The 25,986-nt window shown below is 46.6% G+C and overlaps 2 protein-coding genes across 10 annotated transcripts; one reads left to right on the top strand and one right to left on the bottom strand.

Annotated features, from left to right (window-relative positions):
* Positions 1-147: 147 nt before the first annotated feature.
* ngrn (neugrin, neurite outgrowth associated) lies at positions 148-6,466 on the bottom strand. 5 transcript variants are annotated; one of them, XM_064299997.1, is made up of 4 exons: positions 6,329-6,466; positions 2,907-3,207; positions 1,695-1,805; positions 148-1,100 (listed from the first exon to the last, which is right to left on the bottom strand). In XM_064299997.1, exons 2-4 carry the CDS (start codon positions 3,116-3,118, stop codon positions 491-493), a joined length of 933 nt encoding a protein of 310 aa, XP_064156067.1. In that variant the 5' UTR covers positions 3,119-3,207; positions 6,329-6,466; the 3' UTR covers positions 148-490. The 5 variants fall into 5 exon arrangements, with proteins under 5 accessions (XP_064156067.1, XP_064156068.1, XP_064156065.1 ...); XM_064299998.1 differs by having other exon boundaries at positions 2,907-3,204; positions 6,329-6,454; XM_064299995.1 differs by lacking the exon at positions 6,329-6,466 and adding an exon at positions 3,826-3,982 and having other exon boundaries at positions 2,907-3,204.
* Positions 5,893-25,814, top strand: LOC135234902 (nuclear transcription factor Y subunit alpha-like). Of its 5 annotated transcripts, none has more exons than XM_064299993.1 (10): positions 5,893-6,052; positions 8,105-8,244; positions 9,683-9,760; positions 10,656-10,796; positions 11,238-11,348; positions 11,807-11,900; positions 17,411-17,550; positions 20,733-20,906; positions 21,593-21,700; positions 22,679-25,814. In XM_064299993.1, the coding sequence occupies exons 2-10, from the start codon at positions 8,164-8,166 to the stop codon at positions 22,694-22,696; spliced, it is 945 nt and encodes a 314-aa protein (XP_064156063.1). In that variant the 5' UTR covers positions 5,893-6,052; positions 8,105-8,163; the 3' UTR covers positions 22,697-25,814. The 5 variants fall into 5 exon arrangements, with proteins under 5 accessions (XP_064156063.1, XP_064156060.1, XP_064156064.1 ...); XM_064299990.1 differs by having other exon boundaries at positions 11,801-11,900; XM_064299991.1 differs by lacking the exon at positions 5,893-6,052 and adding an exon at positions 6,116-6,241 and having other exon boundaries at positions 11,801-11,900.
* Positions 25,815-25,986: the final 172 nt, after the last annotated feature.

Genomic DNA, 25,986 nt, shown 5'->3' with positions numbered 1-25,986 from the left:
CCCCCTGAAAGGCAAAGGCCCCCCCCCCCATCACAAATCCAAAAGGCACTGAAGCTGGATGTTTGGTAGCAATGCAAACATTAACTTAATTTCCTTTTGTGCAGTAAAGTCTACAAACAATTTTCAGTAATCAATTTACAAACATCATGAAAACAAAATCTGTTTAATTCAGCACAAACATAATATATTTAAATACGGTTATGGTCTAATTCTTACCAGTCCTCTTCAACAGCAGATAACCAGCCAGGAAAGCACTGTGTTATGCACAACCTTGATAAGACACACAAGCTCTGCATTAATAGGGTTCTGACAGCCTTCTAGCACACAGACATACAGCTCATTAGCGCCCATAAACTCCCCTTCCCACACAGAAAAGCTTTGTTTACACTACGGTGGTTTATCAGGGTTAAGTTGCAACTGTACGTTCATGTACGTGTTCATGTACCATGTACGTTCAGCTGTTGCCGTTACAAAAAACAAAAAAACAAACTCAGATTCTGTACAGGAAGTTTCCTGCACTGTCAAAAAACTCCTGCCCTTTCTGGACCACCTGGCAGTTCTCTTCTGGATGTGTTCTGGCGAGCTCTTCCAGTTCCTGGTCCGAAAGGACCTGGCCATCCCAACTGTCCTCTTCTTCCTCTTCCTCCTCCTCCACCCCCTTTTCCTCCTCCTGGTTGAGGGAGGACTGCCGCTCTGTCTGCACCTCCTGTGGAGTGACAGAGCTCCAGACAGGGGAACGAGGGCTTGGTAAGGTGAGAGCGCCCAGGCTGTCACCTCCACCAGAGGGCGCTGTTGTTGCCACTTCCCGACCTGCACCCAGGCTCTGTTGGTCTAAAGTGGCGAGGGCGCTTCCTGTGCCAGCAGGAAGCATGGCATTGTGGGTCCCAAGCAGCTGGGGTGCGTCTTGGCCAGGGTGGGCGTTGGCCGGGAGAGACTGCTGCTGTATTCTGGCTAGCACCACAGAGTCCTGCTTCGCCCGTCTCTCTGCAGACGGGACAAACTTGCTCCTCAGGACCCTGTGGATGACTTCGGTACTGACGGCGAAACCCTCGGCCAGTCGAGCCACGGTCCACTCCTCCGGCAACTCCTGCTTCAGGTACCTGAGCGGAGCAGGGAAGAGCTGGGTTAGGCCATTACAGTATCTGAATATCACCTGTTCTTAACAGGCAATACCTGTCGGTCATGAGTTTATCCGGCCATGGACACCCCTAATGGTCATGGTGTAGGCTGGGTGTCATGACCCTTCTTGCGGTCAGTCGGGTAGCAGTGCTCTTTTGTTTGTGTGCGTATCAGTGCACTGTATGGTTAAAAAAACTGGTTGTTTTCATCCTGGATGCTGATTGGCTGAGACCGTTATTATAGTGATTATAAATCTAAAACAGTAACAGTAGTTCAAACAACCTCTTTGTAAACAGTACCATTCCACACACAAACCGTTACTTACAAAATAACATCACAAAATAAATAATATTGTGTTATCAATTAATTGTATCTATATGTTTTAACCGTTTTATAAAAGGAATACGGCACTTGAGGCTGTGCTGTGTCGTGAATACAGGCATGGCTACAGGGGCGTTAGGCATGATGGGAAGCGGAGTGCTGGCAGCCTCCCGCAACTGTATTCACCATAGAGCGCGGCCTCCCGAGCCGTATGGCTTAAAGAGGCGGAGCCTTTGGCCACAGGAAGTGCCCACCTGATCTGCTCCATGGCGTCCCAGCTCAGCTTCCTCTCCGGGGGCCCCGGGGGGCCCAGCTGCTTCCTGACTCTCTGGAACTTCATAGCCACCTGCCTCCTCTTCTCCGCCCTGACCAAGACAGGAAGCAGAGGCGCTGTCACACAGCGACGAGGCCTGGAAGCCTGAACCATCCCATTTGTGTTTACACTGAGGCATTTCATGTCTCTGAGGCCACATTCAGACACAATCCGACGATCCGGGACAAGCGGCAGTCCTCCCATTCATTTGAATGGGGGTAGTGCGTTTAGGCTGCGGGAGTGGGGACCGCATGGGGTGCAGAAAAAACCGCAGCGGCCGTGCGGGAAGAAGTAGAACCAGAATCAACTTTTGCCATAACGCAACCCGACGTCACGCTGCGGTGGCCAATCGCGTAAGCCGGCGATCAGAGCAGAAGACGCCCACGGGAAGAAGACCCTTGTGTAAATTACCATGTAGCAGTCCGCTGTTCACCGAGCAACTGTGAAGATATGGAAGAGAGACGAGATAACGACAGCAAGAAGCTTCCTTCGGTTTGTGTCCATTTGTTTGAGTTACCGATCAGGAAATGGAGGAAAATGCCCGGGTCGGGGGTTAAAGTTCTTCTTCTTCTCTTTTGTTGTTTAATGGTGGTCGGAAAACAGCTTTTAGGTGCATTACTGCCACCTTCTGGATTGGGGAGGGGGTTAAAGTTCACAACATGACATCACACAAATGGGCCATGTAGTGACACGCCCACACCTCGGCACAGCCCTGCGGGAAGGTGCCGCATTGCCTGATCTGGTCTGAATGCAGCCTTACTATACAGAGAAACTTACACAGATCAGTTTTACATTAGCAACCCATTTATTTTACAGATTTAATTCGGGTTAAGTACCTTGCTCAAGGGTACAGCTGTAGCCCACCTGCGAACTGAACCTACAACCTCTGTGATGCAAGCTCAGCTCCTGACCATTGTAATACACTGCTTCCATTATACAACTGTCCACAACTTAATATAATGGCATAGGAGTCATCCGTCAAGAGTGAATTCATTGGGTATTATAGTTAATTACTAGTCCTGAGGGGACAGACTCATGCATACTGAGGATGACATACCTGCTTATAAAGGATGACATACATAGAAGCTTTACACTCCACTAATGTTTAAACCGAATAAGTGAAATGATTCATCTTAAGCTTCGGCCAGCTCACCTCTCCAAAGCTCTGAGCCTATCTTCAACCTCCGCCATATCAGGATCATCTATAAACGGGTCCTTCTCTCTGGGATCTGGGCCTGGCTGGGCCATTTTCTGCCCCATCCAGACCCTGGCATCGCGGCTGGCCCAGCGACGTGCCAGCCCGCATACCCCGAGGATCTGCAGGTCCGCGAGGGCATGTAGATGGGGGATAACCCTGGAGAGCATGGCCTCATTCCAGGCTCAGCGATCGGGCAGATCTGCAGTAGGTACGACGTTTGCAGATCCAGGAATTCAGGACTTCAGATAAGCGTCTACTGGAAATTAAACAGAGAATATGCACATGTATGAGCATTACATGTATGAGCTTTTTTTTTTCATTCGCAGTCAAACTGATTTTGGACCCTCACGTTTTATGAACAGCATGCACTGCGTCACGTACCTACATTAATACATAACCATCACAAGTCGTCTGAAAAACTACATTGTCGGCAACTTAAGAGTTGTGTACTTGTATGTTACTACAGCTACGAAACCTACCTAGTACCTGTCTGCTAGCTAGATGGTTAGCTATATCGATAACAGAGCTTACACTGTCTGGATTCAGAGTTAGCTAGCTAATAGGCTCCACATAATTATGAGGCTTAATGTTGTGCGTTTAAAATAAGTACTCGTAGCCAGCTAACAAGTCACCGCTAATTGAACTAGCTATGTAACGTTAGTTTTGCCAAATATTAATTTTGCGAATAACTATCTTTACTAGACATGTATACTACTTTCAATGACAGTAACATGAGACATGATTCGACGTCTAATTTCAAATAGAGCCATATATCTACAATGCTTGTTTTGCCAGTGAACTACCTATCTAAATGACCTGATTTCGTTTGTAAAATAATACATTTGTGAACTCGTAAGTCAAAGCATTACTTTACCTTGAAAACAACAAGTCAGACACATGTACTTTCAGAAATCGAGGTTCGATTGCTTCTGCCTTTACAAGGGACTTGCGCAGCGCTCGATTATTCCAACGCGCCAATCGCAAGACTCTTTATTATAAATGGCAGTCGACTCTCTGCGATAGAGATCTGCGTCAGTCGGATAGCCGCGGGTACGGGGTACCCACACACAGTAACCCACAAAAAAATACAGCTGACATGAAATCCACTGTTCTGTTCCCAGCCAGGTGGAAATAGTAATGCCGTGGGTCGGTCCGTTTTGATTGATCTAGGCTAATAAAAAAATATCCTGAACTTTTCTGTGCTGCCTTTAAAAAATGTTTTAAATTATTTTAATTGTATTTATTATTTTTCCTGTATCCACAAGCATACAGGAGTTGCTATTTATTTTCAACTGTTTTAGCATCCTTATTATCTTATTTAATATATAATCATATGGTGGCAGTTTTCTATTCCCATCCTTACCATTCAGTTACAGTGTTCATTGACCTGACCCAATCTGGGGACTGCCTTTTGCAGCAGAGTGACAGACACATGTATTATTTTCTTTTGTCCATATGCTATATCCTTATTACAATTTTCAGTTAATAATAGGCTTACAAAAATGTGAATTGTTAATGGGGTGCATTCCATGGGGTTTATGGCTATAATAGTTAATCAATTTAAAGAGTTTGGTTCATATAAAAGGTATATGGGTTTATAGCTATTGTAACATTTCATTCATTTACAGATTTTGGGTGATTTCTAAGCTGTATTCATAGACCTACATTTAAAATAATGAAAACATTTAGATAATAGTTCAACATTTAGAGGTTTATCAAATCTTGTTGGCCAATCAGCTTTGAAGACTTGCCTTATTTGTTGTGCAAACCACTTAGAATTTTAAAGAAGTGGGGATGTTGTGTAAGAAGCCTACACAATGAGAGGCCTTAGGTTCACTTTCATGTGGGTTGGGTCAGGGTTGCAGGGATGGTTTCTTTCTTTTCTTTTTTTCAGGACAGATTTGGTCTTGGAATTAATAAGGCAGTGGTGGGCAAAAAAAGAACCATGCAGGACTCTACTGGGCCATATGATATGAAGAAGTGTTCTTGCAATCTGGAACTACTTAGAACTTTCCTTCACCTGTTTCCATGGCTGGAAGTTCACAGCAGTTCTGATTAAGTACCTTGCTGAAGTTCACAATGGCAGTTCTTCAAACCCACAGCCGTGTAATTATTAGGTTGCTTCTCTGTCCTTTAGCCCACGCCCGTAAATCACGCATTAGAAGGTAGAAATATCATTAATGCCATCATCCGTATTCAGGGGCCACTACGGTGACGTCATCGCCTTTATGAATCTGGACACTGGGATTATTGTGCACGCGCTGCGAACAGAGGCATTTACATTAAAGATTTACATCACTGCCATGGGGTGCCTGGAAATTATACTGTTGTTAAATTATGATCAGTGTCCATGGGTTTTTATTGAATTACAACCACACAAAATGTTTAGCCTACTTTTAATATTGCGCCAGATATAAAGCTACAAGCCTACAAGCAACGGCCTGGATGAATAGTTAAATGTGGTTGGTTTACATTTCACCCCATAATTTCGAAAGCTCCAATATATCCTAGATTGTCAGTCTGCATAACTTGCTACCTTGGTTGGCAAGAGCAAGAAAAAAAAAGAGAAAGAAAAAAAAAACCTGACTAGGTAGTGTTAGTTGGCTCGCTAGTTTGCACTACCAATGTAATGCTTCAATTACAGTAGGAGTAGCCGAAACACAGTCATGCGGAATAAAATGTGTGTAGCCGCAGTAGGGTGATGTCAGATTATGATAGATTAAAAGTAAAACAGAACTACGAACCTATATTATACTGCAGCGAGCGATTATTAGATTGGCCCAAATGGTAGGTTATTTGTGCGATATTTCCCTTTATGCTACTAAATCCCTTCAAGACTGATGCATTCACGCATCATCTGTTAACAATCAAACCCGACCATTTTCAACACTGAGCAAAAACCTGTGGATGGGCGTGGAGACGCCGTTCGAGAAGACAAGGGGGAGGGGAAACCGAATCGTCCGATTTGTTGGTGGCGTTCGAGGTGCGCCATTTTGTCCAGACACCGTGGTGATTGGGTTTGGAAAACGGTACTGGAGCCAATCAGAGGGAATTCGGGCGGCGGAGAAACGGTGAAAGAGACAGCGGTTCGGAGGGGATTGGTGAGTCACTGACCAACCAAATTAGTAACACAGCAAAATACAGGAATTAAAACTGCATTGATACAAATTTTGAATGTAGACGCCGAAGTAGCAAGCCCAGCAATTTGGCCCACAAGCGACCTTTTTAAGCGATACGAAATTACGTTAGGTTGCCCTAAAATGGATGAGACTATTCGACACGACGATTCGGTAGCCATTGCTAAGAATGTGCTTTTTGATTGTTACAAGTAATCTTTTTAGTTCGAGGTAGTAAGTCAGAAAGTAAATGTAACTTACCTGTACATATAAGCCAGCTAACAGTAACCTGCGGGAAATAATAGGAGCTATGCTCGCTAGCTGCGTTTAATTATTTATCCAGCTGGCTACGTGACGCAGGCTCAGACAGAGTACCACCAGTGAGCTATTTGTTATTTGTGTAACATATTCTATGAATTCACATCATTTGAAAACATTTTCGGTATTTCGACAAGCTTCTACAAAGTGTTAGACCTGGTAATCAAAAGGCGACCAAGCATTAGATATTTTTTCCACACGTAGTCGCAGGCTAGCAGACGTCCAAGCGTTTAGCGAGCAATTTTGTGCAGTAACTTCAAATTCCGTTCTGTTGAAGAAAAGCCACTTAAGTTATATGAGCAGTTTTGTAACGTAGCTGGTTAGTTAGCTGATGTTGGCTACAAATAAATTAACGTAACGTTAGCTTCCACTAGCTATCTACGCACTAGGAATGAATTTGCCGTCTGAATGGTAAAATATAGCGCGAATTTTCTAGTGTGGCATTAGCTATTTAAAGAAGATAGCCCCCCCCCCGAAAAAGCGCAATATCTTTCTAAAGTCGACAGGTGAACCTTTCTAAGTATCTAAACATTAATCGCGCGCAAAACTTCCTGGGGCTTACACTTGATCTGTTTACGATAACCTATAGGTCTAGTAGGGTACATTTCTACTGGCACGTGGCTTTAAGAATTAAAATGTTGGGTGAACATTAGTGTTATGCAGTCATTTATGCAGGTTGCCAAATTTTCCATTTGTATGTAGATCTCCGAGTCAGCCGCGGGATGTCTGGGAACCAAGGTTATTTGGAATTCCTTCACGAAGTGACGTAATCCTTCTGCCGAAAAACCATTCCGTCACCCTACACTAAGTAAAATAATTATGCGAATTACTGGACTACCCAAAAGGTGACGGTGTCAGTGTTGCCCTAGACATAACCAGGCTATGAATGAAATATGCAAAGAAAGTTTGCTAAATCCTGGTATTCACATTTTTTCCGCATGGGCCACACATCTTTTGCAGTACATAAGCATTCTTATCCCGATGCACCAACACAGTTTAAAAAAAAAATACAATCCATTTATACACTTGGATATTTTTACTGAAGCAACTTGTATTCATAATTGCCAGTGTGTAACTTGCACAGGTGGCTATTGGTTCGTACTTTATAATTATAAAGTGTCAAAGGCTTGCCTTCAAAATGAGTCACCATCTTGCATAAGCTAGCTAAGTGTATAATGTTGCCTTGTAAACCTGGCTTGTCACAGAACATCATTTTTTAAATTTTTTTATTTTGTTAGGACATTTGCTTTATCAGGTACAAAACTGTCAGCTCCTAAAAATCCCTGTGAATTCCAATAACTTTTGTTCGTTTCTGTATTTCTGTAATTCTGTAAGATTTCTTTTCTCATCAGTAGGTCACTGAGTGGCGTTGAGACACTTGATTTTGAAAACTGTGTCTTTACATTGCAGGTGGTGTCTGTAATGTGGTTATTTTATTTCTAAGTTCTGCTGTATGGGTATGGAGTATGGCCTTTTAGCCTGTAATTTGCCATCCCAATCTAGGTCCCATACAGTAACACAGAGGGGAATACTGGGGTCTGTAGTTCTAGCGTGAGGGTTGTGGAACACATCACCCAGCTCTGGACTTCAATCTCAACGCCTTATCCAGGGCCATGTTTGGAAAGCACAGTGGGGTGCCCATGTGCCGCCCTGGGTCAGCAAGCAGGCTGAAGCGGATCAGCATGCGGCTGTCACTCACGTCCGTCTCCCCGCCCACAGTGTCAGAGCGGGAGTGAGCTGAGCTGAGGGGGCGGAGCAGAGCAGCCGGGAGTGAGATCATGGAACAGTTCACCACGGCAACCACCACCAGTGGGGAGCAGATCCTGGTGCAAACGACAGGCGGACAGCTACAGCAGCAGGTGGGCTGGTGTTACATTAGGGGCCAGAGACCATGTCCTGGAGGGCAGATTTCTGCTTCAGCCAGTTACCCTGGCTCAGTGAACCAATTAGTAATAATAAAGTTTATTTTTAAAGCTCTTTTATAAAAATGAATTGATATGTACACACAACAGATCTGTTATTATAAAAACCTAAGATAGTAAAGCATGTTCAATGTATGTAATACAAACACAGGACAACAGCAAATGAAAGGTAATTACCTACAGTTTAGTTGGCTGTTTAGACTGCCATCAGTTAACTCATAGGTTAGGCCACATTGAAACAAACGTTCCATATAGGGACACGAGCAGTCTTCATTCATGAGCTTATCAATAACTGTAGAGTAATTGTGTAATTTGCATATATCGTTCGTGATTTAAATAATTGGAAGCTGGCATGAAATCCAGAAATGGATGGTGCTCTTGAGGAATGGGATTCCCCGTCTCTGCTGTGTGAGCTGCTGCCGAGCTTACTCTGCGGATTTGGGCCCGGTTCTCCTCTTCCCTCTTCCCTCTGGAGAAGCATTCTGCAGTAAAAGCAGAGCTCCACTCGTCATTGTGTCTGTGAATGAGGGAAACAGTTCCTTTCCCTGAACTTGTGTGGGTGCTGGTCTGCATGGTGGAGGAAGGCCACCCTGGTCCAGGAGTTCCTGGGGTGCTCCTGATTTGTCTTGCGTCTGAGCTTGAACGCACAGCTCGAGTCCCAATCTGAATTGTGAAACTCTGGCCTGCCTGCATTAATTAAACTTGATAATGAATGAATCCAGCGTTATAGTTAAGGGTTGATATGGAGCAAAAACCAGAGAGATCTGTGGCGCTCTGGGACCAGGGTCATCAACCTCGGCCGCGTGGACTCCGAGTGACAGACAGCGAGTGTGTAAACAGTTCGGCGGTATGGAGGAGTGTGTGTTGCATTACTCCTGTAACGGAGTGGACAGAGTGTACAGAACACGGCAGCGGCGGCGGCGGTGGTAATAGACACTTGGTAATGCGCAGCGGCGGTGGTAATGGACACTTGGTAGCTCGCAGTGGCGGCAGCGGTGGTAATGGACACTTGGTAACGCGCGGCGGCGGCGGTAATGGAGACTTGGTAATGCGCAGCGGCGGTGGTAATGGACACTTGGTAACGCAGCAGCGGCGGCGGTGGTGGTAATGGACACTTGGTAACGCGCAGCGGCGGTGGTAATGGACACTTGGTAACGCAGCAGCAGCGGCGGTGGTAATGGACACTTGGTAACGCAGCAGCAGCGGCGGTGGTAATGGACACTTGGTAACGCGCAGCGGCGGTGGTGGTAATGGAGACTTGGTAACGCGCAGCGGCGGTGGTAATGGACACTTGGTAACGCGCAGCGGCGGTGGTAATGGACACTTGGTACTGTGTGACGTCCCCGTGGTGACGGTGCCTTGTCTCCGGGCGCAGGGCACAGTAACCGCGGTAGCCACGGTGCAGCTGCAAGCTGAAGCTCCGGGGGCCAGCCAGCAGGTGCAGACGCTCCAGGTAGCGGTGCGACCCCCCCGCACTCTGACCCTGGCCTGCTGCATGCCCCTAACCCCCCCCCCCCAGCATGCTGTCCAGAGCCCCTCCTGTCCCATCCCCTGCAGCTGTGATTGGAGGGCGCCCGTGCTGATGTGCATGTGTCTCCGCCCCCTTGCTCCCTGTGCTGTTTGCCCGTTGACCTGTTCGTACAGGCTCAGCGATGCCCAGCGGCTCGTTCAGCAAACGGCACGGCCTATCAGAGCAGCCTGCTGTGAGCGAAGAGGTGTGACCTGGGACTGAAGCGTTTCTGCCTTTTATCAGCACTGCTACACCAGTCTCAGCCAATCACGTGAGAGCTCTCCATAGCCTGAACTTGGATGGCAGACTGTGAAAAGCAATTAAGTCAGACAAACGCAGAAGCGCTCGCTCAGTCCGTTCCCATAGTTCCTTCCCCTCTGCTCGTCTGGTCACCGCCTGTCACAGGCAGACGGATCTGTTGCGGTTCCTTTTGCTTCAGGGCGCCTGCTAATCGAATGACTGCGAGCGTCACATGGGTGTCTGTCTGTGCTGAAACACAGGGCTGCTTGTGTCAGAGGGACACTGACGACCCTCGTTTGCTCTCTGGCCGCTGGGCGTTGCGGAGTGATCCAGTCTCCCCACATTGCATGGTGCCTGTTTGCCGTGGCCATCTGGTGGGGATGTGAGGTATTAAGCCCCCTGGTGGGGATGTGAAGTACTGCACCCCCTGGTGGGGATGTGAGATACTACACCCCCTGCTGGGGATATGAGGTAGTGCGTCTCCTGCTGTGGATGTTAGGTGTTAAACCCCCTGGTGGGGATGTGGGGTACTGCACCCCTGGTGGGGGATGTGGGGTACTACACCCCTGTTTTAAATGCCTTTGTTTCCTGGGTGCAGGGGCAGCCGCTGATGGTGCAGGTGAGCGGGGGGCAGCTCATTACCTCCACAGGGCAGCCTCTCATGGTGCAGGCCATGTCCGGAGGCCAGGGACAGACCATCATGCAGCTGCCCATGGCGGGAGGGCAGGGGCTGCAGCAGGTAAGAGAACCTTCTGGAGTTACCGTGAGCTTCCGCTTCCCATCTCACCCATGCAGCCTTACCCGGCAATGCTTCGGAACTTTACACTTTGCACCGGCAATTTGCCAGCCTAAGACCTAGTTACATTTTTTGGAAATGATCTGTTTAGATGTTGGTGTGAACAAAGCCATGACATCGTAAAGTAAATAAATGCTGGCCTGCCTAGCTATGCCGTACATGCTGTTATTCTCACATATCTATGTCTTATTGCTACTCAGAATGTTCACATTAAAATATGGCAGGACGTTTCTTGTAACAATTAATTTGCGTGTGCGTGTGCATTTGTTCATGTATGTGCGTGTGTGTATGTGTGCGTGTGCATGTGTGTGAGTGCATGCATGTGTGTGTATGTGTGCATGCGCACACGTGACCGTGTACTGATGTATCTGTGTGCTTGTGCAGATCCAGCTGCTGCAGCCGGGGCAGATCCAGCTGCAGGGGGCGCCAGCGGGCCAGACCCAGCAGATCATCATCCAGCAGCCGCAGACGGCCGTCACTGCCGGCCAGAACCAGGTGGGGGCGCTGCTGGTGGCTGGGTGTGTTTTTAAAGTGTCTCTGTGCGCTAGGGGCAGCTGGGTGGTGTTTTATAGTGTCTCTGTGCTCTAGGGGCAGCTGGGTGGTGTTTTAAAGCGTCTCTGTGCTCTAGGGGCAGCTGGGTGGTGTTTTATAGTGTCTCTGTGCTCTAGGGGCAGCTGGGTGGTGTTTTAAAGTGTCTCTGTGCTCTAGGGGCAGCTGGGTGGTGTTTTAAAGTCGTCTGTGCTCTAGGGGCAGCTGGGTGGTGTTTTAAAGTGTCTGTGTGCTCTAGGGGCAGCTGGGTGGTGTTTTAAAGTGTCTCTGTGCTCTAGGGGCAGCTGGGTGGTGTTTTAAAGTGTCTGTGTGCTCTAGGGGCAGCTGGGTGGTGTTTTAAAGTGTCTGTGTGCTCTAGGGGCAGCTGGGTGGTGTTTTAAAGCGTCTCTCTGCTCTAGGGGCAGATCACATTGCAGGGGCAGCAGCTGGCCCAGACGGCAGAGGGGCAGACCATAGTGTACCAACCAGTCAACGCCGACGGCACCATCCTGCAGCAAGGTAGCACTGACACGCAAGGGCCACACACATATACACTCACACACACACATACACACACATGCACACACACACACACACACACGCACACTCACACACACACACACACTCACACACACACATACACAAACACATACATACGCATACATACTCACATACACACACACACGCACATGCGCACACATGTGCGCACGCACATACACATACACACACGCACATGCACATGCACACACATACACGCACGTGCACACACGCGCTCACAACCACACACACACAGACGCACGAACATACATCCACGCACACATACACACACGCACGTGCACATGCACACACATACACGCACGCGCACACAACCACACACGCACATACACACACGCACACACAACCACACACGCACACAAACACACACGCACACAAACACACGCACACACAAACACACACACACATTACATTACATTACATTACAGGCATTTGGCAGACGCTCTTATCCAGAGCGACGTACAACAAAGTGTATAACCATAACCAGGAACAAGTATGACGAAACCCCTAGAGAGAAGTACCGGTCCAAGTACAGGGAACAACCGCATAGTTCAACTTGGACCCTGGTGGTTAAACTGATTAACACTAACAACGAGAACGGCAACAACGCAATCTATGGAAAAATAAAAATAAATAAAAATACAAGTAGTCGTTAAGACTGGCGCATCAACTAAGTCACCTATTAAACAGCTGCCTAGTTACACCCCTAAGTTTAGTCATTTACAGGGGGGGAAGGGAGGGATGGGGAGAGGTGCAGCCTGAAGAGGTGGGTCTTCAGTCGTCGTTTGAAATTGTTCACAGTCTCAGCTGTTCTGACCTCCACAGGGAGGTCATTCCACCATCGTGGGGCCAGAACAGACAGGAGACGTGTTCTGGAAGTGCAGGTGCGAAGAGGGGGAGGTGCTAGGCGTCCTGAGGTAGCAGAACGGAGGGATCTGGCTGGCATGTAGGGTTTGAAAATCTTGTGAAGGTATGCTGGGGCTGATCCCTTGACTGCCTGGTATGCTAGAACCAATGTTTTGAATTTGATGCGAGCTATAACAGGCAGCCAGTGGAGGGTAGTGAGCAGGGGAGTTACGTGGGAGTGTCTGGGGAGGTTGAAGACCAGACGAGCCGCAGCATTCTGGATGAGCTGCAGGGGTCTGGTGGCAGATGCCGGTAGTCCAGCCAGAAGAGAGTTGCAGTAGTCCAGGCGGGATAGAACCATTGCTTGGACCAGGAGCTGGGTTGAGTAGGTGGTGAGAAAGGGGCGGATTCTGCGGATGTTATATAGGAAAAATCTGCATGCCCGGGTTACTGCTGCAATGTTGTTGGAGAGGGACAGCCTGTTGTCCATCATCACTCCGAGATTCTTGGCGCAGGGTGATGATGTCACTACGGTGTCCCCTAAGGAAATGGAAAAGTCGAGGAGGGGAGAGGATAGAGCAGGAATAAAGATTAGCTCCGTCTTTCCCGGGTTGAGCTTCAGGTGGTGATTGTCCATCCAGCTCTGTATGTCCCTCAGGCAAGCGGAGATGCGGGCAGGGACCTGTGTGTCCGATGGGGAGAAGGAGAGAAAGAGTTGCGTGTCGTCGGCATAGGAATGATAGGACAGGCCATGGGCAGATATTACAGGGCCAAGGGATCTGGTGTACATGGAGAAGAGAAGGGGACCAAGGACTGAGCCCTGGGGAACTCCGGTAGTGAGGGGACGGGGTGGTGATACCTTACCCGCCCAGGCAACCTGGAAGGAGCGGTCAGAGAGGTAGGACTCAATCCAGTCAAGGACTGTGCCGCGGATCCCTGATGCTGCCAGGGAGGACAGGAGGGTAGAGTGGTCCACAGTGTCAAATGCAGCGGAGAGGTCTAGGAGAATCAGGACAGAGGAGAGGGAGGCTGCTCATGCGGCATGGAGTGACTCACTGACCGAGAGGAGTGCAGTCTCAGTCGAGTGGCCAGGCCTGAAGCCAGACTGGTGGGGATCAAGCAGGTTGTTCTCAGAGAAATAAGCAGAGAGCTGGTTAGATGCAGCACGTTCGAGTGTTTTGGATAGGAAAGGGAGGAGAGATACCGGGCGGTAGTTCTGAATGACTGAAGGATCCAGTGTGGGTTTCTTCAGCAGCGGGGTGATGTGGGCCTTCTTGAAGGATGAGGGGAAACATCCAGAAGATAGGGATGAGTTCACGAGGGAGGCGACAAAAGGGAGGATGTCTGGTGTGATTGCTTGAAGGAGAGATGAGGGGATAGGGTCGAGGGCGCAGGTGGTAGGGCGGTGGGTGAGCAGAAGCTGGGAGACTTCAGTGTCTGAGAGGAGAGAAAATGTGGAGAAACAGGGGGCGGAGGACGCAGAGGGGGCGGAGGACGCAGAGGGGGCGGAGGACGCAGAGGGGCGGAGGACGCAGAGGGGGCGGAGGACGCAGAGGGGGCAAAGGAGGTGCGGATGTCTGCAATCTTTTCGTCAAAGAATGCTGCAAAGTCATCTGCAGTGAAGGAAGACTGGGGTGGAGGAGGTGGCACGCTGAGGAGAGAAGAGAAAATAGAGAAAAGTTGACGAGGGTTAGAAATGGAGTTATGAATTTTGGTTTGGTAGAATTTTGCCTTAGCGGCAGTGACAGAAGAGGAGAACTCTTTCAGGAGAGACTGATAGGCTGAGAGGTCAGATGGGTCCCTGGATTTGGCCCACTTCCTCTCAGCAGCGCGGAGGGTGGCCCTGGAGGTGCGCAGGATGTCAGACATCCATGGACTGGGAGGGGATGAACGTGCTGGCCTAGGGACGAAGGGGCATAGGGAGTCGAGTGCTGAGGAGAGAGATGACGTCAGGGTGGAGGATGCAGAGTTAGTGGGGAGCTTGGAAAATGATTGAAGAGTGGGGAGGGAGGCAGTCACTCTGTGAGCAAGAGAAGAGGGTGATAGGGAGCGGAGGTTACGGCGGACAGTGACAGTGGGGATGGGAGGGGAGAGGGAGGGTGTGGAGAGAGGGGGAGGGAGAAGGAGATGAAATGATGGTCAGACGTATGCAGGGGGTAACCGTAAGATTGGAGCTGGAGCAGGTCCTCAGGAAGATCAGGTCTAGGAGGTTGCCTGCCTTGTGGGTTGGAGGAGAGTGTTGTAGGGAGAGGTCAAAGGAGTGAAGTAGTGGTAGGAAGGCAGCAGACTGGGAGGCTTCTAGGTGGATGTTAAAATCTCCGAGGAGGATCAGCGGGGTGCCGTCCTCAGGGAAGGAGCTGAGCAGGGTGTCTAGCTCATCCAGGAAGCTTCCCAGGGGCCCCGGGGGCGATAAATAACAATAATATAAAGGTTAGCAGGGTAGGTGATAGAGACAGGATGGAATTCAAAAGTGGATATGGACAGGTCAGGGAGGGGGAGAACAGAGAATTTCCAGGTGGGGGAGATCAGTAGACCAGTACCACCACCACGGCCAGATCGCCGGGGGTGTGGGAGAAGGAGTAGGAGGATGAGAGGGCAGCAGGAGTGGCAGAGTTGTCTGGTGTGATCCAGGTCTCTGTGAGGGCAAGGAACTGCAGGGATTGGAGGGAGGCATAGGCAGAAATGAAGTCTGCCTTGCGCGTAGCAGACTGGCAGTTCCATAGTCCCCCTGTGACCGTGAAGTTCTCACAGGGGGTCAGCGGGGGGTAGCAGAGGTTAGAGGGGTTCCGTTGTCGGGGGGGGCCACGTCGCTGGAAGCGCCTTCTGAGGGGGAGAGCACAGACTGGAATGGGGAACTGGCTCATAAACTAGGAGGGAGCGACGCTAGCGTCGCTCCGAATGTACCTAATTAGCAGCTGAAAAGCTGAGTCGAATAACGCACTGATTACAGAGGTTAACAGTTTGTGATAGTGCAATAAGTGCAATAATCGCAATCTATCAATTCTAAAGCCGGGCACCCACCGCACGCGTCGCGTATGCGTCGCGTAAACAGCAGGGCGAAGCAGCACGGCGCGACGCGTAGGGTGTCTCCACTGGTTCCGTTTGTGTCGCGCAAAGGCTTGCGTAAAAGCTATATATTCCTAGTAGCTCTCGCAGTCTGCAGTGGGCTTTTACATCGTGTATTTCACGTTTGTTCACGACTGTTGATTATGGGTTAAGTGAATACTTTGGTGAGAGACCTTTTTCAGTTTGTTAATTTGGTAATATTTCGTTAACTCGTAAATAGCCTACGTGAGAAAGTAAACGCTTTCAAGAAGTACCATAAACTTAAATCGCAACGTAGCCTGCATGACAATCAATCTCAAACTGTATTAATTTATTTGCTTGGTTAACAAGCGTGCCAATTTCATGAAGAATATGTAATGATCATAATAATAATAAATAATCCGTAATCAACCATTGGGAATTCCCGTGTTGTCTTGCCATTCACGTCAAAACATTTATAGGATCAGATTTAGTAAAATCAGCTAATCATGAAAAAGTCAGTAACAGTTTTAATCTTGAAGGGATATGAACACCACAACGCCATGAACACCGGAAGCTTTGAAGTACAAGTGCAATAAAGGCTTGCTTACAACTTCATTTATAAAATAGGTGCATTTTCATCGGCAAGACCACTAAATAATCTGATTTTTTTAAAGATCTGTGGATTATCTGATTTTTATTAACAAGCCCTTTTTGAAAGCACGGCGAACGAAGACATCGGAGAAGTCAAATAGGCTGAGCAATGGTTGGTTAAAAACTATCTTCCAATACTCGAGCTAACAAACCGCTGCTCGGTGCATTCCCTTTTACGTCACTCAATAGCCTACGTCTTTCTGTGGTGTATTTTCAAATTTACCCCACCCCCTCCGCAAAATAAGACAGCGAAACTAAGTTTGCCTTTCCCCCAGGTTCCAGTTATTTATTTATTTTTACAAAACGAAAAGGCTTGTATTTTTTTAACTGCTTAAAAAATATCTGGGAGGTAACTAGGGACACACCCCAGTAATATAAGAATGAAATATAAATCAGAGCATGTATACCTAGCATTTTAGAGCATATTTCTGTGTATAAACAGGCCAACGTGACGCGCGACAAGCCGAAAAAATAGAACAGAAGCGAAAAACTACGCTTCAGTTCGCTTGTGTCGCGCGAGCTTCGCAGCCGGTACGCGACGCGTTCGCATCTGGTGGAGACGACGTCGCCCGCTGCCGTTGTAATAACAGTACTTCAACTACGCTTCAGTTACGCGCGTAATACGCGCGTAGTGCGCTCGCGGCCGATACGCGTGCGGTGGGTGCCCGGCTTAAGAATCAAACAATCTAAAAACAAAGACACCTAACGCAACCTAAAACCAAAGACCAGTTTCCACACAGGGAAAAGTTTAAAATCTAACGCGGTATGCAATTAGTAAATGAACGCAGATACTTATCCACTCTAGCAGGACGGATTTCAGCAGTTCTACGCACCTGGACGAATTATACACTTAACCACACGCACACACAAACACACACCAGGTGTGACCATGTCCAGGTCTGGTGTGCAGCGGAAGCCTAACAAAGTGTTTTTTTTTTTTGAATCCCCAGGAATGATCACCATACCGGCTTCCAGCCTGGCCGCGGCGCAGATCGTGCAGACGGGCGCCAGCACGCCCACCACCAACAGCACCGTCACCGTCACCCTGCCCATGTCCGGCAACATGGTCAACGCCGGCGGCATGGTCATGGTGAGACCCCCGGAGACCGCTAACACCGCACGGCGTTTCTGTTCACGTTCAGCTCACCGGCGAACTTCCACTTTACAGCAGGATTAGGCCAGTCCCTCTGGGATTTTAATGGACTTTAAACTAAGGGTTTCACAGTACATGCATTCACACCAAACTGCTCGGTATGGGACTTTCTGGTTTAGTGTGCGCTGCAAATTGGACAGTGACAGTCTTGCTTTATAACGCACGTGCAGAACTTTTATTGTGCTGAACTTAAATTCTGAATTAAATTTGAGATAACCCTGATGATTTAGTAGTAATGTGCCATATTTTGTTCAGAATGAAATTATGGTTAGCCAGTTAGCCACCGTTTACATTTTCATAATAAATGAAAAAGAAATTTTGGTTTTGCATGGTTTGGATTGACCCAGATGGTTTTTACGTGTGATAAAGGTTATTTCAGATATTTACACAAAGCTTCTGATGACCTTAGACCTATGATCTACAATGGTGGGTATTGGGGCATTTGGGTTTGTGGTTTTAAGCAAGGAAATGCACTTCAATTAACCCCACTCCAAAGCAGCTATGTTTCCAGAGGCTGTACACAGAAGCAGATTTATTTTATAGCATTTGGTCACGATTGTAAACTCATGAGTCAGTTTCTGTATTGTGCCAGTGCTTTTTTCCTGTCTGCTCTCCTGTAGTTCAAGCTCTTCATTGTCACTGACCCGTGTAGTAATGTTCATATAGAAACACCACCGCTTTCCTTGAACACAGGTTTTATGGCCATAGGAAATGATTCCAGCCAATGATAATATGTTATGAACTTATTTTATTAAAGATTGCATAATTTGCACATGTACAACCTTTGGAGGCATAACATCACTGTACGGGCTATATGATTTGAGGGGAAGTGATTACTGTGACTAAGCTGAAGTAATATGGAACTGATGTCTGATGGACCTAACATAAGCACTCTCATTTTGATTTGGTACCATGTACCACCAGTAGCATTTTGAAGGTGAACAGTAATGTTGATGGAGGATCTGAGCATGTCAGTATCCATTAGTATCCATGGCAATAGTGTCAGTATCCATGACAGTTGCCTGTATCAGGCAGTTTCCATTGCATTAGCTTATCAGTATGTGTCGGTATCCATGGTGTGTTTGGAATCTACTCTTGAGTTCCACTTGACTCTACTGCTCCCTAAAGCAAAGACTCAGACGTACTCAAACATCATTTTACATTCATTTGGCTCACCCTGGGTCTTCATCAGGATAAATTGCATTTGAGTGCTCTCATAAATATACTTGAGTTAAGTAGTCTTATTTCGTTAGCCAAGTGTTTAAAGGAGTAACATGGTGGTTTTCACACTTTCTGGGTTTTATGTGCTATTTGCACAAGAGGCATTGAAGAAACACGATGAGTAAAATATTAAATATGTCCGTTCTTTATTTTTGGAGAAATATGCGTTTTAAAATTATTGTCCTATTTTCAACCGGTTGAGAATGTTATCGATTTAGTGCGTCACAAGTACAGTAACCACTCCCCTTTCCACGCCCCGTAAAGAAATCTGACTGGACACACCCAGAGCCATCTCTTTCTATGGCTCTGGACACACCGCCCTGAAGTGTGCTGTGAAGTTTAGGTAGCAAACAACAAGGCTGAATCTTCGATGTAATTACAAGAAATATACAGATCTCCTAGTTTTATTATGTGCCGAATCGTAACGCGAAATTAACTTTAAAAGGTTTAATTCAATCTTCTACTGGGACTTTTTCCGTTTATTGAGGGTGTGAAAGAAAATTTTGGTGCCGCTGACTATAATCGAATGTTTTTCAGATTTACCGTTCGATTGAGCAAGTTCCATTCAAAGTACATTTTTATGGGTTAATGCTGTCCGATTGTGCTAGCTACTTCACGTTAACTTTGTACGGCGATCAGTAAAGGCTAACAGCACAGTACCACTTAATTCTTGTCACTTCTATCACCACTGTAATGAACTAAAAAAAAATGCGACAAACTACCTTTTCTGTGAGAAATGTATTGTCGAGCTCACGCGCATACACTGCTGGCGACATTCTAAAGCTCTGTTTTGCCCTCCCTACTGTCAGTCAGATTGCTGTGATAGCTCATTCTAAATCATATTTGGATAGCTCGTGACCCATAGTTTGTGCTGCTGGCTAACAGGCAAGACAATGCAAATATTTGACTAACGGTTAGGTTCACTTATTAGAGTGCCTTTTAAGGACTATTAGACTATCTCTGGTTGGTTATATTAATTTATAGCTAGCTAGCTAACATTAGCTAGCTTAGCTAGTTAATGTTAGCTAGCTATGTAGTTTGCTTTCATAATGTAATGTTATCGATAATGTTAGCTAGCTAGTTTGCTTTCATAGGGATGTTATAGATATGGTTTTATCTTAACTTGGCTAGCTAGCTAGCAAAAATTATTATTGGATGTAAGTCAGCGTCCTTAGCTCGATACTTGTCTTGATATACTAAGTTAGCTAGCTTGTGAAAATTCAGTCTCCCAAGATGAGCATGTATCATGGAGGTAGCTATGGTAACGGGGAACGGTCTGTCAATCATAGCTAACTGACAGTTCTCATTACCACGCCCAGACAGTTTGGGAAATTTATAGTGGGAAATTTAGGCTTAGAAAAATGTGTTTTAAAATACATTTAAATAACTGAATAATAAAAAAATGTGCATTTGTTAAAATACCCTTTAAGAAACTGAATGTAATAAACAAATTTTATGCCTTTGTGTCGGGATGTTCCCTACAAAGGACCAGTGGAAAGTGTTCATATTCAGGGATTATCCTGTAGTTCTTCCTCCGTATCCATGTGGAAAATGTTCTTCACCACGAAAGGGATCCATGGAATAGTGTTTCAGTATCCATGGGATTATCCTGTCAGTTTCCCTCCGTATCCATGGGAATAGCCAGTCAGTTCTCTCTCTATCCATCGTAATATCCTGTCAGTTTCTCTTCGTATCCATGGGAATAGCCTGTCAGTTTCTCTTCGTATCCATGGGAATAGCGTGTCAGTATCTCTTCGTATCCATGGGAATAGCGTGTCAGTATCTCTTCGTATCCATGGGAATAGCGTGTCAGTTTCTCTCCGTATCCGTGGGAATAGCGTGTCAGTTTCTCTCCGTATCCATGGGAACGGCATGTCACAGTGTCTCTCCTGGTGCAGATGATGCCAGGCAGCAGCGCGGTTCCCACCGTGCAGCGGATGCCGTTGCCGGGGGCGGAGGTGCTGGAGGAGGAGCCTCTGTACGTCAACGCCAAGCAGTACCACCGCATCCTGAAGAGACGGCAGGCCCGCGCCAAGCTGGAGGCCGAGGGCAAGGTCCCCAAAGAGAGGAAGGTGGGCACTGGGTCAGAGACCTGACTGAGCGGGGCGTGCCCTGTGCCACAGCATCATACAGCAGGGCGTGCCCTGTACACACAGCGTCATATAGTACCCTGAACACACAGTGTCATAAAAGAAATACAGAGCTTTTACTGGATTTGAGTAAAACCACTGTGGTGCTGCTTCAGGGACTTATTAATGACTTTATACTGGCGTGTTTAATATATGAAATGAAAGTATTCAAGCCATGCTACCCACACACACTTTTCTTTTATTGCCCTAGAAGTGGTTTGGGGCAAGGAAGGCTATATCCGTTCTCTGGAATTCACATCAACTAGTTAGCTATTATTAGCACAGTTATTTATTTACTACTGTTTCAGTGCCATTTCTTGCTTAGCTCATGAATGATGCCTGAAGACTGTTCTTGTGGCCCTTTATGAAACACATTTTTACTGAGGTCACATCTTTTAGATGGTGTACATAGGTCATTAGCAGCTAATTAGCTTGTTGCGCCAGGGTAATTGTTGGCAGTAAAACAGTGGCCCTCCAGGAACATTCCACCCCTGCCTCGAAGAATGCTAGTGTTGGTTTGCATGCGGTTGGGCTGCTGAAAGCTCAGTCGTCGGGACGTGTCTGTAGTATTCCACTAGGTGGCGATACTGATTTACAGAGCGACTCTGACCTGGCTGTTTTCCCCGCAGAAATACCTGCACGAGTCCCGGCACCGGCACGCCATGCATCGCAAACGGGGGGACGGCGGGCGCTTCTTCTCCCCAAAGGAGAAGGAGGAAATGGCATTGGCTCTGCAGGTGAGACCTCACGCCAGCACGGTCTAATTGGGCACCCGCAAGCCCTCCTGCCTCCAAAGTTAACACAGGCACCTGTCTCTAACCTGCTGAACCCAAAAACACACTCATAAACTTGAACCCCCAAAACACACTCTGTAAACTTGAACTCCAAACATAAACTGTAAACTTGAACCCCAAAAACACACTCTGTAAACTTGAACTCCAAACACACACTCTGTAAACTTGAACTCCAAACACACACTCTGTAAACTTGAACCCCAAACACACACTCTGTAAACTTGAACCCCAAACACACACTCTAAACTTGAACCCCAAAAACACACTCTGTAAACTTGAACTCCAAACACACACTCTAAATGACAAGACACCTGTGCTTGAACTCCTGGTATGCGTACGATGTGTGTGTGTGTGTGTGTGTGTGAATGCATGCTCTTTTGTATGCGCGCATGTGTGTGTGAACGCGTGCTCTTGTGTATGCGTGCACGTGTGTGTGTGTGTGTGTGTGTGTGTGTGACTCTTGAGTATGCACGCACACGCGCGTGTGCGAGCGCATATTTCACATGCATTCCTAACGAGTTAAAGGCCCCATCAGAGGTTTCCGAGCAATAAAACAGTGTTTAACGCGAGCGGTCTGTGGGGAATAGCTGTGGGCTCATTTTAAGTGTCCGAGGGCAATCGAAAGGTTAAGCTGCATGAGTTCAAGAATAGATTTTCCAAGTGGTTCTATTTTAATGAAAGTGTAAACTCTGAAGAATTTAAAATGGCTATTTTTCTGCAGGATTCAGTGTGTGTCTGAGCCTGCTGTTCTTTTGATCTGTTTGGGTTGTTCTTAAAATAGATTTTTTATTACTTTGATGCTGTGCATTGTTGAGCTGTTTAGACTGAGAGAGAATAAAAAACAGATGAATAACAGAAAGAACGTGTTTGGTGCTGTGGATAATTGAATTGAAGGTATTAATGAATCCGTTTCTCCCTTAGGTCCAGCAGGAGTCCTAGATGGGCAGGGACAGTGGCACAGATGATCCGTGTGTCTTAGGGCTGGGCACCCTCCAGCCCACGTCCACCCCCCCCCCCACCCCTCGTGTGCGCACACACGCGTGTGCAGATCGTCCAGGATGCCGCACAAAACACATTGCCAGAAGCTCCAAGCACCAAAACACCCGCCTGGAATCCAGCCTGTTTTCATCAGTCAGCTAACCAACCAACCCGTTTCTGTGTAGTGCCACTATAAGTCCCAAATCTTACCCACAGTGCTTCACAGTCAGCCTGGTGACTGCCACAGTTTTCAGGCCGTAGTTTTGTCAACAAAGCACGGTCTGAAGGTTCTGAACAAGAGGCTGAACCACGACCGCTCAGTTTGCCATTATCAGGTTATTTATTTTCTTAGCACAAGAGCAACCTACAGAGATTAAAATTTTTTTCATACAGTCTGTTTATACAAGTTGGTATTGTATTAAAGCAATTCAAGTTAAGTATCTTAGACAATGCTACAACTCAGTACCCTACCAGGGAAACAAATCTGCAACAGGCTCTGTTTCCTAACCAGCACTGCCCCCCGTTCTACCACACTGGTGCCTCATGCTGTCTGAGAATCTGTTCTAGTGTCTCTGAATTAGGCAGAATGAACACCCACGTCCGCCCGGCTGTTCTCCGTGTCCTGATCCTAGAGACAAAATGGCTGCTCCCTGGTGACAGTGCCTATCCGCACCCTTCCTCTGTCTTGGTCAGGTGGGGACCTACAGTCTGAAATCCTCCAGGTGTAGCCGGTGCATCCTGGGAAGGGACAGTACTGTAATAATTGCACAAAGGGAGCGATACTGGTTAGTTTCCCTGCTAACAAAAACATCTCCATAGTGCCAGGGAAGGTTAAAGTAAGATTTGGCAATGAGGTGACATTATGATGAAAACTTTCCTCAGACAGTTTTAAACATTTTATTGTTACAAAAAAGGGTCTGTCAAGCAGAAAAACACTCCAGGCATGTCACATAGAAACATACTGGCCAAATGCCTCTGATGGCTATTATTAAGTCATTATGTCAGACTTTATGCGTTGGCTATGAGCGTCTGCCAACTGTCTATACAGCAGGTAAATGTTCTGGATCAAATTACCGACATTGCCAATGTGCTTAACTTTCCTGATAATATTAACACGAATGCCCATCCATCATTCAGATTCTCTTTCAAACTTGAGTAGCAAATCTGAGCATTCTTAGGATTTTTCTTCAGTGTTTGTTGTGACTTAAAGAAGCCTTTCAGGGGGCATCCAGGAAGATGGACGGGTGTAGATAAGTTGTTGTCAGGCTGTCTGGGCAACCGATAGGCCGGCACAGTCTCTCTCTCTCCCTCACGTGCGTGTAGATGAGCTAACCTGACTGACCTGTCGCCCGCGGTACCGTTTCTCTTTCCCAGCATGCTCAGCGGCACCTCACCGATCAAAGCAGCGATGCTGTCTGCGCAGCTGGTGAAGTTAGAAGCGTCCCGTCAGTGTTGACGTCACATTGCCAGCATGCTGAACTCAGCCCACGTGATGGTGGCAGTGTAGAAGGTCATTGAACCCAACTGTAAAGTGGCGCATTTTTTTCAAAGCATTTGAAAAGAAAAACCAGGGAATCTTAAGAAAATATGAGTGTTGGTGTAAAACGCATCAATCTGCTCATCAAAATGCAAATGTAATATATAGCCTTTCTGTTTGTTCCGAGATAGTAACTAGCAATGGCAAAGTTTACCATCGCCTAATTTGGTCTTGTATAAGATTTTTTTTTTTTTTTTTTGTATATCAGGGTCCAGGGAAGCAGAAATGTTAACTATCCTGAGAACTTTCATGCTCTGCAGTTATTATATAATAATAATTAGCTCTGTATGTTCCCTTTACACTGGTACAAATTGCTTAGTTTTAAAAGGCAAGGTTGTGAAGATAGCTTGTAGTAGTGATATTTGTTTTTATTTTCCACATTAACTTTTAATAATGATATACAAGATATTTGCGGAAGTTCACTTTAGTATATTAGGGAGTTAACCCATTAGCATTGGCTGTAATGCAGATTAACTGTAGCACTTAACACTGCAGTGCTATAGCAATTAAAGTTTCTTTGGAAAATTTAGCGGAATTTGACAGCCATGCTCACTTGATAGTTTGTCATTTACCTGAGATGTTGGGGGTTTGAAAAGTTACTCCTATGCATCAGAGCTGAATTAAATTTTATTAAATGGGTTCATTATGTTTCTGAATCGGCAAAGTTCGCTGCCCTCCTTGTTTTGTGGTGTCTAAACGGGTTGCACACTGTAAGGTGAGTTAATCTTTCATTTGAATGTGAAAGCAGGAGAGCTGTCTGTTGCTCTGATGAGAGATGTGCATTGTTTCGCTTCTCTCCTGAGGGGTAGGATTGGTGCCAGACCTGTCTGCAGGTTGGCTTGTTTTCCAGTTGGAAAGGGCAAAGCCTTATGGCTTATGGGTGACTTTTCTCAGATGACACGGCACCACGAGCGGCCGTGTTTCCCATATAGGGTTCATACGCTAGCACAGTTGAGTTGTATGGCACCAGTGATTGGCTTACTCCTGCAAATGGAGTTAAACTAGCAGAGAAAAGGCTTTGGCTGTGCTTTCTGTCAGGACAGTGCAGAGCTCTGGAAATCGGCCTAGGGACATTGGACTACGTGGAAGAGAAATCCATTTAGCTGTTGGTGAACTTGATTTAGTTTTATTTTTTTTTTAAAAAATGTTGTGTTGAGGAATAAGTATGTGTGGTGGGATGGCTCTTTGTCAAGCTTCTTTTCTTTCTGAAGTAATTGCCTTCTTTCCATCACAGAAATATTTTTTTTTCCTGTAATGGTGTGTTAGTAAGCCTTTTTTTGTGCTAGATGTATGCCAATTTCCTTTTTAGGTAATTAAGTGAAAACTACCTTTTAGTGTTTGTTACAGAGATGTTTTGTTTTGTGTTTTTGTATGTGCACCACTCTAAGGGCTTTTATTTTTTACTTTTCTTGGGGAAAGACAGATCTTTGTGTACTATGTATATATGTATAAAGTAATTATATTACATGAGTTATCGATTACATGATACACTGATTAGAACTGTACATTACCTGGTTATTAAACTGATTGCTTATATTAAAACGTGTCCCTTTTCTTCTAAACTTACATTTAGCTCGAGGCTTTAAAAGCAGATTGCTAACTACCATGGCTATGAAATTGCAACTGAAGTGATGTACTGAGATGCCTTTTGAGCCAACATGGCGATCGGGCGGGTGCGGGAACAAGCTTGAGGCTCCTCCCATTCCCCGCCCAC

This window comes from Anguilla rostrata, chromosome 11, assembly GCF_018555375.3.
Source record: "Anguilla rostrata isolate EN2019 chromosome 11, ASM1855537v3, whole genome shotgun sequence".
Taxonomy (NCBI): domain Eukaryota; kingdom Metazoa; phylum Chordata; class Actinopteri; order Anguilliformes; family Anguillidae; genus Anguilla; species Anguilla rostrata.
This window is presented reverse-complemented; position numbering and strand designations above follow the sequence as displayed.

Excerpts from the sequence above, each read along its gene's own strand:
- LOC135234902 (XM_064299990.1), top strand. The coding sequence starts at position 8,164 with ATGGAACAGTTCACCACGGCAACCACCACCAGTGGGGAGCAGATCCTG. Across the intron at positions 9,761-10,655 it reads AGCAGGTGCAGACGCTCCAG|GGGCAGCCGCTGATGGTGCA; the intron begins GTAGCGGTGCGA and ends TCCTGGGTGCAG. Across the intron at positions 10,797-11,237 it reads GAGGGCAGGGGCTGCAGCAG|ATCCAGCTGCTGCAGCCGGG; the intron begins GTAAGAGAACCT and ends GTGCTTGTGCAG.
- ngrn (XM_064299997.1), bottom strand. The coding sequence starts at position 3,118 with ATGCTCTCCAGGGTTATCCCCCATCTACATGCCCTCGCGGACCTGCAG. Across the intron at positions 1,806-2,906 it reads AGGCTCAGAGCTTTGGAGAG|GGCGGAGAAGAGGAGGCAGG; the intron begins GTGAGCTGGCCG and ends TGTCTTGGTCAG. Across the intron at positions 1,101-1,694 it reads GACGCCATGGAGCAGATCAG|GTACCTGAAGCAGGAGTTGC; the intron begins GTGGGCACTTCC and ends TGCTCCGCTCAG.